At 33.1% G+C, this 15552-nt stretch overlaps 1 protein-coding gene across 1 annotated transcript in view; it reads right to left on the reverse strand.

Annotated features, from left to right (window-relative positions):
* Positions 1-275: 275 nt before the first annotated feature.
* Positions 276-15552, reverse strand: part of LOC132722427 (uncharacterized) — a 29210-nt gene continuing 13933 nt past the window's right edge. Inside the window, exons 8-16 of the mRNA XM_060706935.1 lie at positions 14677-14931; positions 13715-13928; positions 13343-13464; positions 12685-12840; positions 8678-10362; positions 7895-8022; positions 5467-5549; positions 4474-4569; positions 276-3830 (exon numbers count right to left, since the gene is read on the reverse strand). Of these exons, the coding sequence (XP_060562918.1) occupies positions 3720-3830; positions 4474-4569; positions 5467-5549; positions 7895-8022; positions 8678-10362; positions 12685-12840; positions 13343-13464; positions 13715-13928; positions 14677-14931 (2850 nt within the window). The 3' untranslated portion in view covers positions 276-3719. The remainder of the gene's footprint in view (positions 3831-4473; positions 4570-5466; positions 5550-7894; positions 8023-8677; positions 10363-12684; positions 12841-13342; positions 13465-13714; positions 13929-14676; positions 14932-15552) is intronic.

Below are 15552 nucleotides of genomic sequence, written 5' to 3' on the forward strand. Positions count from 1 at the left end.
TTACGAAAAAGCAAAGGTAAATCAAAGGTAAACTGTATAGAAAACTAAAATTTATAGCTTTTGATCAATCTGGTAAACACCGATTATTATTCTAACCTCAGGGTTAAGTTTTGTAAAATTTCAAACTTTCCTACTTTTTGGCTAAGTTTATATTTTATATATGAATGACCTTATAATAAGGAATGAATTCATAGTTACAATTTTCCTAATCTCTGGGTTATTTTTGAAAATTTAAAAGTTTCTTTTTTTTGGTGTGTGTGTGTGGGGGGGGGGGGGGTGTCTTGGTATCTTTTTGACATATGAATGACCTTGTATCATGACTACAGAATATCAATTTTTCACTTTTATGACCAAACTGAATAATAATATCTGTCATATTTTGCGGTTCGGATCGGAATATCCGTCCCGAGGTGATCCGCCCATGGGCGGGTGACCGAGGGACGGATATTCCTATCCGAACCGCAAACATATGTCAGATATTTTTTCTTGCATATTCTACCATATTCCATTATATTTTTAATTCTTTATCTTTATTTTCTATTAAAATTTATATCATTACTACCGTAACTACTTTCATTCAACAGCGTATGAATTACAAAATCATTCATAACGGTAAAATGACGTCATCTTTATCGTGCAATTGTACAGCACGCGACTCATCTGGAACCCCCCATGCCAGATGAAATTTCCGGCATGGGTAAAACTAACGGAAACGCCAGTCTGATATGCAAGAAAATTCTATCCAAACCACTCTCAAGTTAAGTTTTGTGGGTGTAACCACGAGTTCTGATGTCATCTGACCATACATCAACATGATACTACCAAGGCACACACCCACATCCTGTGTCATCAGCCGGACACAACAACACCTTTGCCAACACACCCCGTACTGGCTTCGTCTGTAATAATAATCTACCAGTCCCTGCTTTTTGTTTTTTCAAACTGTCAATGATACAAGAGCACTGCATGCCATGTGAACGGTTGTCTATGAAGGGCATGGACTATCAACAAAAACCAAAAAAAAAACACCATTTTTAAGGGGTGCCTATATTGAAACATAATTTCAGCAACAGAATTTAATTCTAAATCGTTCATACTTTACAGTTGTAGGCTTCTAAATTCAACTTCTTTTAAAAGGACAGCCATCTTAAGAGAACTAAACAGCTTGTGACCAAATTACCATAAAAGAATGGAAATATTAAAATGTTTGGTGAGTTTTGAGGATCATTGGAATGCATTACTGCTGTAAAACGGCAGTCCTGGTACCAAAACATGTGTCAGGGATGCAGAAAACCTGTGTAACTGCGTAAGAGCAAACCCTGCACATCTTATCATTACAATACAAACAACAACCTACATGTCTGACCTTCAGAAATTGACCTTAAGAAATTGACCTTTAAAAATTTAAGCTAAAAGGTTCATATGATTTATTAGCAACCTCATTACACCTGCCAAAAATTGAGCATCACCTGTAAAAAAATCTCTTAAATAAAAATCAAAATATTTTCAAAACTACAAAAATCACTTATCATAAGACATTGAAATAATGGATAAAAAAAATCAAACTCTTATATTGCATTACTAAACTTGAAACTAAAATAAAAAATATCATTCATAGGAAAGAAATATTTACTGAAAACCTTCATAAAAACTTTAAAAGCTCATAAAAAATTTTTTTTTGGTTGTGTGTTCTGTGACATAATGTAAAACTATTTTTTTGTCCTCGATTTGTTATACAAATTTTATTTTAGTATGATTGCGCAAGAAGCTATTAGCTTATAAACACACTCTTGAATCTGTTTCTTGAACGATCTAGTACTAAACAATGTGTGTAAAGTTTCTAGCCCATGGAAACAAAGTGTGCCTCTGCCCTGTATTGTCCAGTAAAAACTTGCTGGTCAATTTTTTTTGCCCCAAATTTGACCTTTAGTAACACTGACACAGTTAAAGGTCACATAGTGACCTTCCAGCTTCACAGCTTAATTATATTTCCAGACCTGTCTTTTTGTTTATCATTCTTTCATTTCAAAACCAGCAAAATGTAGCAAAAGTTTTTATCATTTTAATCTCGAGTATTCAAACAATGAACAATATAAAAGAAATTAAATAACTGTAAACAGTGTTTCCCCATTAAAATTTAATGAATTAGGTCATATCTATATCATAATAACAAAAAAAACTATAAAGCTTTATTTTCACCTATATTCTACAAATTCATAGTTTCAATTCATTTAAATCCATGATCAGTCTGTTGTAAATATCAGATTTGTATTTGCACTTAATCAAACTCTCATTTATTTTAATATTAAACAGAATAATTCAAGTGTTTGGATATCAATTTCAAATAAGTACAGCAGATGTGTAATTAAAACCACTGGATTGGATCATAATTGATTACTTTTACATTTATAAGTCATGGACAATACATGATCACAAGTATCAGAAACTTTATTATCGTTAAAGTGGCCTTCAGCTTTTATTTTCTGTTGGAAAAACAATTTTGTGTTGTTTCAAACTAAGTATTTCAGTAATTCTATCTTGGAAAAGTGCATCTTATAACTATTAAGCCTTCTTCAAAACAGCGTCATAAGAGCTATATATAACGCATAAATGACCTTCGTTTCTAAAAATAGATTATTAGGAAACAAATTGTCTGCTTAACTATTTAAATAAAGAAAGTGGACCAGTTGATCAAAGGTATCGAAGGGGTTCTCTTCTTGTATTTTATAGTCTGTAAATTTTCCACCTTAATTCATATGATTTGACAATAATAGCAAACGATTTATCTAAAAATAACATATATGTATCTAACCTTTAGAAAAGCTGATGGCTACTTTAAATTAAGAAAAATATACAATGTTTTTTCAAAAAGTTTTGATTTATCTAAGACCATCGTCATAAATATCACCACATAAATACTTTTTATGAAAGAGACACATTTGCAGTTTTGAAACTGTTGTTTTAAAGGCTTTTGTTTTTAAGAGGTATTCAACAAGCATGGCCTATATCATTCAGATTATGAATTTTTTGCAGTGCTTTGTTCAGATATGAGATTAAAATTTTGCATTGATAGGGTTTTGTTCAGCAATGATGTCTTAAAAAAAAAACACACAAAAAAAACATTGTTCATACAAATATGTTCAAAAATGGTGTTGAGCATTAGAAATACTTGGAAATATCTGTACATTCTACAGTAAAAATGTCTATACAAGGATTGCTTGATAAAAACAAGAGCTGTCCATAAGACAGTGCACTCTACTATTCTCAGGGCTTGACAGTAAGAAAAGTGGGTATAACTCTTTAAAAGCTACCTCAGAGTTATGGGACCTGTACCTATCATGTAATATTATCATGTAATATAATCTCACAGTACAAGTGTGTGAAGTTTCAACCCATTCACTTCAGTAGTATTAGATACACAAACTTCCACAAAAAAACTTAAACAAAGTGTGATGACGACACCAAAACTGACTCCTGGGCGAGTACAATTGCTCTCCCCATTCTTCTAACAGTTGAGCTAATGATCTAGCAAATCAAATTCAGAATATTTCTCTGATATAATAATACATCTGACATAATTATCATTTAAAAATGCCTCCAATAAATCACAATGTCAGTAATCACAAGGCCTCTTTCAAAGAATTTTGACTCCTTTAGGTTAATCCATATCCTCTTTTATCCAATTTCCACATCTTTAGGTTACTATATGTATTTAAGTATCACAGCTCCATAGCATTCCAGTCTATAGAACTGAAGAATGGATGAGTTTTAATTTCCTCTACACCATGAAGTCCTGACCCTAACCTTTCTCTCGGATTATACACTAATAACTGAAATGTGTGATATAAATATATATAAATTATGTGACATCATATTACTGATAATCTTTAAAAGTGAAAAAAATGTTTGAACACTCGGTCTAACATATCCTCACCTTAGTGCAATAACTGCTTAACTCCTATTAAATTTAGAAGGACTTAACCCATTACTGCACTAAAGTGACGATATATGATCGTGCACAAGTTGTCACTGAGTTAAAACTGAAAAACTATTTTAAATTGTTGGACATTGTATCAATCTAAACATGTTAAGAAAGTCTTCTGTGTGTTATTCAACTTTATCCACTTAAAAAATTAGCTTTATAACCAATGTTAACCAACACTCTTGGGACACAAAATTCATAAATTTCATGCATGGTGAATAAATAAATACACAGATGTGTCTTCAAGAAGTTGGTTTAAACATATTAATTTAAGCTCAATTGCGAAACAAGTTCTTTCAACTTATATTAATCACTTTCGAGTCTGCTTCCTGGAACCAACCAGTAATGGTGTCATATAAAGGAACATGATTGTGATCCCATTAGGGCTCAAACCCAGGATCTCTGGGTTGAGAGACAGACACCTAAACTTTAGGAAGTTTAACTTTATGTTAGAAACCAGAAAATACCGGAAAGGATGAAAAGTGACAAACCTGTTGTAGCAAGGATCTGGCCTCCTCCGACAGATGTTCGGGAATGTTAAGCTGAGAGTGCGACGTTATACCGCCAGGATGACAACAAAGTAATGTCTGTAAAATATAACGTTAACATGTTATAACTGAATGTAATCATAACTGAGATTTTTCTTGTTTGATTAAAACTTTCTTAGAAGCTGTTCTGAACAGTTCATTACAAATGTTGTGACTTGTGTAGTTAATGAAATTGAGACAAACAATAAACCATACCTGTCGGTGAACAGCCTTGATGCTTGTTAGTCAAAAGCAAGACAGAAAAAGGGGCATAAGTTTGTAAAAAATAATTTATGGATTATCTGCACCTTTGAATTGGAGTCTTGAAAATGAAGTGAATAGCTTAAAGAGTTTCCGAGAAAGTTGACCTTAACATACAGGTTAACCAACACCAACAAGAGGGTCATGACAGTGGCTCCAATTTTTTTCTTTTTTCGTTAAGTGAAGCTATAAAGATAAATTATTTTCATGATAATTGAGCCGCGTCACGACAAAACCAGCATAATGGGTTTGCAACCAGCAAGGATCCAGACCAGCCTGCGTATCTGCGCAGTCTGATCATGATCCATGCTGTTCGCTATCAGTTTCTCTACTTGTAATAGGGTTTGTAAGCGAACAGCATGGATCCTGACTAGACTGCGCGGATGCGCAGGCTGGTCTGGATCCATGCTGGTCACAAACCCATTATGTTGGTTTTGTCATGACGCGGCTCATATTTATTTCAGACAGATTAGAAGAAAGTTTGAAGTTTGTATGATCCACTCTTGAATCCATTTCATTGAATTAACATGTGCTGTTATATTTCTTCACATTCTTCAGAAAAAAAAACTGTTTGAATTATCTAGATATTACATTTTTATTTTACAAAATATTCCAATAAGTGTGACAAAAAATCTGTTTCCTTTAAGAAAATGAACATTTCTCAAAGTATTTTTTCAAAGTAAATATTTTTGATACCTTGCCAACCAGAAGTTCATAAAGTAGGACACCTAGACTCCACCAATCACAACTCTCCGTGTATCCACCTATTGTGCTGACTTCTACAAAAAAAAATTATCGTCTAGTATGTCTACAACAACAACAGCAATCAAATAATCTTAAAAAAACAACAACAAAAAAACCCCCATAAATCTGTTGTTATTGCTCATTCATGATAACATAAACCAGTATTTATCAGAGAGAATTTCTATAGAAAAAAACCCCACAAATTTATGACTGTATTTATATGGCACTCATATACCATCCTTGCCATGTATCACAATATATTATACATTTATTGTAATAACAAAAAAAAACAAACCTCGCCACCTAGCGGATATGCATATTAAAATCAGAGAAGATTTAATATTACTTTATACCAGTATCTTCACCTGTTCTTTGTTACGAACCTCAAGAAATAGGAGAGAACAATTGAGGTTATGACATGGTGAAAATACAGTAAATATTGATTAATTCTGTTCATAAGAAGTAAAAACCCATACTTCATAAGTATCTTTAATTAAAGTTTAAAAAAAATAAAACTTAAAAAGACTTTTTTTGGTATATGTTTTTATTTTTCAGATTTTTACTGTGATAAAACAGTACAAACTTTTTAGTCACATGGTACACTTTAATTAATAGTAGGAATAACACCCATTGGCCTATGGGAAATTAACATTACAAAAATAATGAGAACTAATAATACAAAATGACAATTTGGTGCTGATTAGACTAGAAATGTGTCGTCACGCCATGGATGCCTCGCATGCAGCCAAAATTTCAAAAGGTATAATAATATTAAGTTCCAAATTTGTTTGCAGAAACTATCTTTTTAATTCTAAGTTCAAAGCCTTTTAACTACTGAATGTTACCACAAAACCATTTTTATACAAAGTTCCAGGCCATGAAAGTATTATGGATGAATTAAAGTTTCTACCACTAAATAAAATTGAAACAATAGAACAACAAATCAAAGTACTGTACATCAAAACAGAGTACTGTACATCAAAACAGAGTAATTTACATCAAAACTGAGTAATGTACATCAAAACAGAGTAATGTACATCAAAACTGAGTAATGTACATCAAAACAAAGTACTGTACATCAAAACAGAGTACTGTATATCAAAACAGAGTACTGTACATCAAAACAGAGTAATTTACATCAAAACAGAGTAATTTACATCAAAACTGAGTAATTTACATCAAAACAAAGTATGGTACATCAAAACAGAGTAATGTACATAAAAACAGAGTAATGTACATCAAAACAGAGTAATGTTCATCAAAACAGAGCTTGAATTTTCTGTAAATGCACAAGCAAGCCAAAATTTTTGTATTCTAAGACTTTCAAAAAAAAAAAAAAAAAAGCAGGAAGTAGCCTCACTTTCAGTCTAATATGTTTTTGTTTTGTTTAATCCTCTCCTTTAATAACAGCTTTTTTGGTGGGGATATTGATGCAATAATTTTCCACCTAATGATTTATATTGCTGATGTCAGCTTTATTAAACGTGGGTCTCAGCTGTTCTCAGTATAGAACAGTTAAGTATCAATAACAAATAAATGCAGAAACTGTCTCCAATCTTCAATAATAACGCTACAGACAAATCAGTAAAAGGATGTTCGTGACATGGCATATTTTTTCCTTACGTGTTTTTCAACTGTATTAATAGCAACATATATTTAGATTAAAATGATAAATCAAATGATTATTTTAAATAAAGAAGAAAAAAAGCACACTAAAGATGTATGCATTAGGCACTTTTCAACCACATTATTTTCTGCCACAGTGGCATATTTACAAACTTAATATTAATGCATATTCTGTATAAAATCAAGTTATATTAAAAAAAAATAGATAATAAAAAAATTATGCAATAACATTATAACAAATAAATTTCACAAACACGCATTTGATTTTTTACACCAATTTTAACACAATTTTTTGGTCATATCTCTGCACCTAACCAGATTTCCTGGACAACTAACCACCTAACCAAAGTTCCTGGACAACTAATCAGTAATTACCAATTTCTCCACAAGTGACCGACTACTAACACAATAAGAAATCAGTGGTGACAGACAAATGACTCCATGTCACGGAGAAATTTTACTTGAGGATCAAACCAGGGCATCCCTAGAGCACAAATTATGCTCTCCCTATTGAGCTAAGCAGGCACCAACAAACCTATGACTGTGCGAACTTTTGTTCTTGATTATTAGTTAGACAAGCATTTCATACTTCAATGTTTCTCTGACCTCATGACAGTCTCTACACGCCATAGGAACTGACCCTAAAAAGATTTGCTGATCTTAGTCTGCACTGGTTGCATGCGTAGATTCTTAACGGGCCAGCAGGCTTTTTTTTATAAAAAAGATGTAGGAAAATAATATAACATCAACTAACCTGGTGCAACATACATTTGCTGTACAGCTTCAAAGTCCATACTATCAGTGACCTGATTGATCTGGAAAAAGTAGGTCAAGGTCGCATGACCTTGGTCACCCAGGAGAATGTTGTCAGGTTTAAGTTCTCTGAAAGAAAAAAGTGATTATCATTACCCATATATTCATATTCAAATATGCCAGTTTGCAAATAAGTTACATTATTATATCACTAGTTATATGACCAAGAATATAAATATGGTTGTTAGTCTCTATAACAAAAGCTAATAGCAGTAGACAAGGGTAATAAATATAGCAAACTTCCAATTGTCAAAAGTCTCAATAAGGTCATTAAATACTGAGCCAATGCCTCCTTCATATTAAACAAATTCATAATTTTGTAGCAGCCATCCCATGCTTGGTGACCATGGCTAATCATTAGATGACGTAAAGGGAATGTTTATTGTATCGACTATGCAGCCATGTTACCTATGTATACAATGTAGATAACATAAAATATAAGTTTTAAACTGAATTAAACAGTATAACAATGATCAACACACAAAAATTCACAAAAAATGGTGGCTGTGAAAGAACTTGTTATAGTACTACAAGTGACTACAGAGATCAAAAGATATGTTTAATCCTTAAATACTTGCTTTTTTAAAGTCATCAATAATGTGCTTATAAAGTAAGTAGCTTTCATTCGGGAAATAAAAGGAAAACAAATTCTTTATGAAAATTTAACACACCCTCATGGCTAAATTAAGGTAAATATCTTTTTATCACATGATTATTTACTAACCTACAAATAATGCCTAAAGAATGTAATGTGGATAATGCTACAATAATTTCAGCAGCCCAACGTCTGATGAATGATTCCGGTATCTTGACCTGGTCCGGACTCTGTGCCGACAAATCCAGTTGCTCGAACATATGCGATATTGTCCTGTGGCGTGATTTGGAAGGAGACTTAGATTCATAGTCACTAGAAGCTGATCTACTTAATTCCATAGAATTTATTCTAGATAATGACATTTTATGTCCTACTCCTTTACCTATTTCTGTCCCTCCTCTTGACTTTGAGTCTGAACAATTCCTTGACCTTTGACCTGACTGTGAACTTTCTTTATCAAACTTGTTTTCTTCAGTTTTAGATGAGTTAAGAATATCACTGATTATTGAATCACCAATGTTATTTGAGTTTACATTGATTTCACTAGAAGTAGGTCGACTAAGGTCAAAATCACGCGACCTTGAATCAGACTGACTATCTGATGTGTCACCATGGTGACCAAGGTCGTATATACTAGGTTCTTCTGCTGGACTGTCTATAGTTATTGAGCTAGTGGTGGTTGTTAATGGTGAACTAATCTGGTCTGCTGTGTCTTTATCTACTTTTGCTGAAACTTCACTATCTATTTGAGACAAAGTTCTTTCCACTGTTCTTAATAACTGTTTTGAACTTTTAATAATATCATTAGACACATCACCTGAATGATCACTGTCTATATCTGATGATTTGTCATCATTTTCTTGATGATTTTGACTAGAACATGTTCCAACAGTTTGGCCAGAGATCGGAGGATTCTCTTCATTCATATTCTCATTGTTTATATCATTTAATCCTTTGTCACAACTGAAGACTTCAGTATCACAGTTTAGCTCATTTACTTCATGTATCACCTCTATTTGATCAGACACATTACTATCTACCCGGCTAAACCCTTCAGTACTATCAAAACTATTTATACTGAAGTCCTCTAATGCAGGCTTGCTCCTATTCTTTTGTAACAAATCCTGAAATTGTCCACCCTGTGAATTCTGTCTCTCAAAAGGGGTGTGGCTAAAATTTGGCCCCTCCCCTTCATCATCAGCATTCTCCTCGGATGAAAAACTTGTAAATCTATTATAATCTGTTCTTCTCTCTGAGACTTTGTTATCATTCCCTTCGTCATGGTTTTCATCCTCATCTTTTCCAATTGCTACCTTCACATCAATAATATCGTCTTTGTGCTCTTGTGTATCCAACTGAAAATCACCTACACTTAATTCCTGCACATTAGTTTTTTCAGGTTTACCTAGGAAAATATCATTTGTTCCTTTAGTGAAAGTAACTTTATCACCTAATTCACTTTGCTTTTTACCGTCGCCTTTCCCCGATTCCTTTGAACTTTCTGCTTCCTGGTCCTTTATAAATGATTTTCTTTGATTATCATCCGTATGAATCTTAAACCCTGTATAAACATTTTGAAAGTCCTGGTTAGGATACCCATCCTCCCCACCAGGGCCTCCTTCACGCGCCTGCTCCTGAGCATATCTCAGGTAGGCCCCGACATAGTTCCAGAGTTTCCCGCCACTCGCATACTGCAGCAGAAGGTATATTGTACTGGATGTCTCGTAAAATTTGTGTAACTGAACCATATAAGGACAGGATGATGGTAGGATATTTCTCAGTTTTCTGTTCCCTGTTGTCGACTTGTAAACTCTCTGAAAAAAAGACAGAAAGCTGCTTTCATTATTAAGTAAAGGGAGGCAACTTCTTTTTAAAACACCAATCTAATAAAAAAAACATTGGCAGCCATATTTAAAAACACAAGACATAAGAAAAGATGAATTAATTTCAAAGTTAAGAAAATATATGCAAGAAGAAATTTCCATGACTTTAAGATTAAGAGAAGAATTATTCATTAAGCACAAACTCTGTATGTTTTATTCGAGTTAAACAGATGGCTTCAAATTTTCATGTTTTTTTCCCCTTCTTTTGCAAAGTTTACTATAGCAGATAGAGTAGTCATAACAATCCAATGGAAATACTGTTTCAAAAAACTCCAAAGATCACAAAGTCAATGTCCTGAAACTTCAATTAATATTAATTGCAATTTAAAAAAAAATGTAAACAAGAGGGCCATGATGGCCCTGAGGTCGCTCACCTGTATCAAGGCCCCCGGATCGGGGCCAGTTTAAACCCCAGGGCTTTTATTTGAACAAACTTGAAAGACACTCATTAGAAGATGTTTCACAATGTTTAGTTTGTTAAGTTTTTACTACACACATAATGAAAAACAATGATCTCCCCCCCCCCCTCCAGCAGGGCCAATTTTCACCCGAGGGCTTTTATTTGAACAAACTTTGTAGACACCCATAAGAAGATGTTTCATGCTAAAACATCTAAGCTCTAGCTCACTGGGTTTTTTAAAAGAAGTTATTTTAAGTTTTTACTATACACATATAGTTAAAAACAATGATACCCCTGGGGCGGGGCCAGTTTTGACCCCAGGGCTTTTATTTGAACAAACTTTGTAGACACTTATTAGAAGATGTTTCATGCTGAATATCTTAACTCTAGCTATTTGGGTTTTTTCAAAGAAGATTTTTAAGTTTTTGCTATACACATATAAGGAAAATCAATGACCCCCAGGGGCGGGGCCAATTTTGACCCCAGGGCTTTTATTTGAACAAACTTTGTAGACACTCACTAGAACATGTTTCATGCTTAATATCTAAACTCTAGCTATTTGGTTTTTTTCAAAGAAGATTTTGTAAGTTTTTGCTATAAATATATAAGGAAAATCAATGACCCCCGGGGCGGAGCCAATTTTGACCCCAGGGCTTTTATTTGAACAAACTTGGTAGACACCCACTAGAACATGTTTCATGCTAAATATCTTAGCTCTAGCTCTTTGAGTTCTTTAAAAGAAGATTTTTCAAGTTTTTACTATATGCATATAGGGAAAATCAATGACCCCATGGGGCGGGGCCAATTTTGACCCCAGGGCTTTAATTTGAACAAACTTTGTAGACACTCACTAGAACATGTTTGGTGCTTAATATCTAAACTCTAGCTATTTGGTTTTTTTCAAAGAAGATTTTAAGTTTTTGCTATACATATATAAGGAAAATCAATGACCCCCGGGGCGGAGCCAATTTTGACCCCAGGGCTTTTATTTGAACAAACTTGGTAGACACCCACTAGAACATGTTTCATGCTATATATCTTAGCTCTAGCTCTTTGAGTTCTTTAAAAGAAGATTTTTTAAGTTTTTACTATATGCATATAGGGAAAATCAATGACCCCATGGGGCGGGGCCAATTTTGACCCCAGGGCTTTTATTTGAACAAACTTGGTAGACACTCACTAGAACATGTTTCATGCTGAATATCTAGGCTCTAGCTCTTTGGGTTCTTTAAAAGAAGATTTTTTAAGTTTTTACTATATGCATATAGGGAAAATCAATTACCCCCTGGGGCGGGGCCAATTTTGACCCCAGGGATTTTATTTGAACAAACTTGATAGATACTCACTAGAAGATGTTTCATGCTAAATATCTAAGCTCTAGCTCTTAGGTTTTTTAAAAGAAGATATTTAAAGTTTTTTCTTTCGGTTGCCATGGCAACCGAAAGTTCTGCATGGAATTAAATTCTTTGAACAATTTTTAAAGGTGACCACCAAAGGAACATTCCTGTGAAGTTTGGATGAAATTGGCTTAGTGGTTTATGAGGAGATGTCATTTAAAGTAAAAGTTTACAGACGGACGACGGACGACAGACGGACGGACGATGGACGGCCGGACGCCGGACGAAAAGCGATCACAAAAGCTCACCCTGTCACTTTGTGACAGGTGAGCTAAAAAACCATAAAATTTGAAAAAATAAATAAAATAAATTCTTGTATAGATCAGTGGTTATGCACATAAATTGAGAAAAAAACTGCAACGGATTATATAGAAATACACTAGGAATTAAACTTATTTTTTTTCCCCCATTTCCTGAAAAAGTAATAAAAACATTTACATGTCCTGATAAATTTACCTTTATAATGTAAGTCTCCTCTGTGTCCCTGTCCAACACTAATATAACTTTATCTATAGTACCTAACACCTTGAACTTCTTCAAATCACTTGCCGGACTCCTCAAAAAGGTCAATGCGGGGTCAACTTCTGTAGATGGACTTAAAGTACTATCCATCTGTAAATAAGGGGAGACAAATTATGAGAATATAATATTGTAGTATTTGTACAGTTATGATTTTTTAAAAACGAAACCTAAAAACACAATATGAAATGTAATATTGGTCAGTTTTGTTATTTGTGGCAGGCACAGTGTATAAGTTATCAGTATTTAAACTGAGATATGGAATCGGTAAATCGGTCAAGATTATATTTAGTAATGTCCATTTATCTTCTGATGTAAATTTTGAAAGGTTGTTACGTTTTTTTTTTTATGAAAACTCAATATATTATGTTTTATGACACCTAAATATATTATGTTTTATGACATCTAAATGTATAATGTTTTATGACATCTCAATATATTATAAAACATCTTACTCATTATGTATTATGACATCTGAATATATTACATTTTATGACATCTAAATACATTATGTTTTCTGACATATAAATACATTATGTTTTATGACATCTAAATACATAAGGTTTTGTGACATATAAATTAAGAAAGCACATACTGCCCATCTTTGTTCATCGGAGGCCTCTTTCGCCAGGTGTCTGTTGTAAAGGTCCTCAGCTTTCATCAGATATTGTGCCGTCTTTCTCCGTACAGCATCTCTACGTCCCTTGTTTGTATCACCTAGATCAGTACATGACAATGATAAGCCAAAAGTGCATAAATAACAATAAATATCAATTTCACAATGTAAAAGAAATGATGTTTACCAACATTTACGTTATCTGGTTAGAACACTTTTACCTTGTTATAATAATGTTGCAAAGGTAAATTCTACAGCTATAAGCCAGGTCAGATTTTCCTGAGAAACATCCAATTAAATACATGTAGTAGTATCATAGGCAATCTAAATGTGTACCAATTTACAATGTACCTTGAACACCTTGTAGAAGTATACCAACGCAACTCTTGTAGGTGGCGAAAGCTTGCTCGTAGTCGCAGTTAGCCTCGTACTCCTTCGCCTTACAGATCTGACTAGCTGCTAGATATATATAATCCTCTTTACTACCCAGATCCATCGTTGATACACTCTCCTTCGTAACGGATCTCTGCCGCAATGGTGACAGACTTTTTATAGTTGAACGATTCTAAAATTTAAAGCTACTAGTTTACATCAAAATTGCTAACTTGGTTTTCATACTTCTGAACAATTAAACCTGTTTAAAGGGCATCATATTTAAAACATCACAAAAATACTCCTATTTTTGCATAACATTTTTTTTTTGCTCTACAATTTATTTGAATTTTTTTGCCAATATTAAAAATTATAATTTTTTTCTGGTATAACATGTTACATACTAACTAGTTACTATTTTCCCATTATTACTTTTTACCCTTTTTTTGCTCCTTGTCAGTAATTAAGTAATTTTATCATTAAGAGCAAATGTTTTAGGAGGCATGCTTTCCCTAAGACTTTCTTTTCAAAGTAAGAAAATAATCAATAACCCATGTGACTCAAAGAAAGTTCTAGAATGTATCTGTAATGCCTAATTGACAAAAAGAATGGGGCACCCTTTTTATTTTTAAGGCAGTTTTTATGATTTATCCATGAAACCATTTTTTTTTCATTTGGTCAATGACCATTATATTAAATATTTTGAAATAAAGAATTAAGGTTTACTTGAAGAAAAAAAAAATGAGCATAATGTCACTAAATAAAATTAGCAAGAATCATTTTTACATGTCTTGACAATTATCATGAAAAACAAACTGTGAGATACTTTCTACTAGTGAACTACAGTGACTCATGCTTGATTATTATATTTCACATGTAAAATTGTAAAATATTTAAGTGAAAATCATGCATGCAATTTTTCAGCTTGTTCTCCCACTCACCTTAAATCTTGGTGACGACAAATTACTTGACGAAGAATCCAGACTTGTTGAACTACCCGAATTAATGCCAGAGGTGAACTGAGAAATGTCAAGGTCACCTTTTCCCACCATGACCTTTGAACTGCCACTATCAGTACTCTGGGTCAAGGGGTCAAACTCACTGATATCTAAATTGTTTGTGGAATTGGTTACAGAACTGGACTGTGCCATTGTGTCCGAGACAGAATCTGTAAGGTTGCCATCACCTCCAGCCATCTGAATAATAACACAGAATATTCCTGTCTTATAAAGGCACTTAAAGGAACAAAAATAACCGGCCAAACAAGCAAAAACCTTTTTGTTTTATTCACTTAATATCACAAATAAAACACATTAATATCTCATCACAGTTTTGTTTTTTTCAGCTTCAATTTCAAATTAAATCCATAATTCAGCTCCAAGCAGCTAGACTGTATAAAACACATAGTAATATGATAACCTTTAAATTGCCTTTCAAAGGAAATAAAAAAAGAGTCTAGACTACAAAACACTTTACATTGAACTGTAAAACTAGCATTCATTCAATATGATTACATGTTATATCTAGGAATTTTGTTAGCATCTAAACTTCATTGCTATTAACACATACAGTTTAATAACACTGTACGTCACAAGTTTTCTTTTTATTTGAGCATCATTTAACAGTTTATTAGAAGTTTCGTGAAGCACGTTTGCTTAGATTTTTATTGCTTGAAGTACACATAATTAAATAGCATGGAGAAAATGATACATACAGTGTAAATGCATACAAAAAATACTGAAATTTTACACAAACAATCATTAAGTAAGTATTTCAAATACATTTTAAGAATCCTGCACTGGCTGCCGGTACAGACC

This window comes from Ruditapes philippinarum, unplaced genomic scaffold, assembly GCF_026571515.1.
Source record: "Ruditapes philippinarum isolate M1 unplaced genomic scaffold, ASM2657151v2 ctg40_1_1_1_1, whole genome shotgun sequence".
Classification (NCBI taxonomy): domain Eukaryota; kingdom Metazoa; phylum Mollusca; class Bivalvia; order Venerida; family Veneridae; genus Ruditapes; species Ruditapes philippinarum.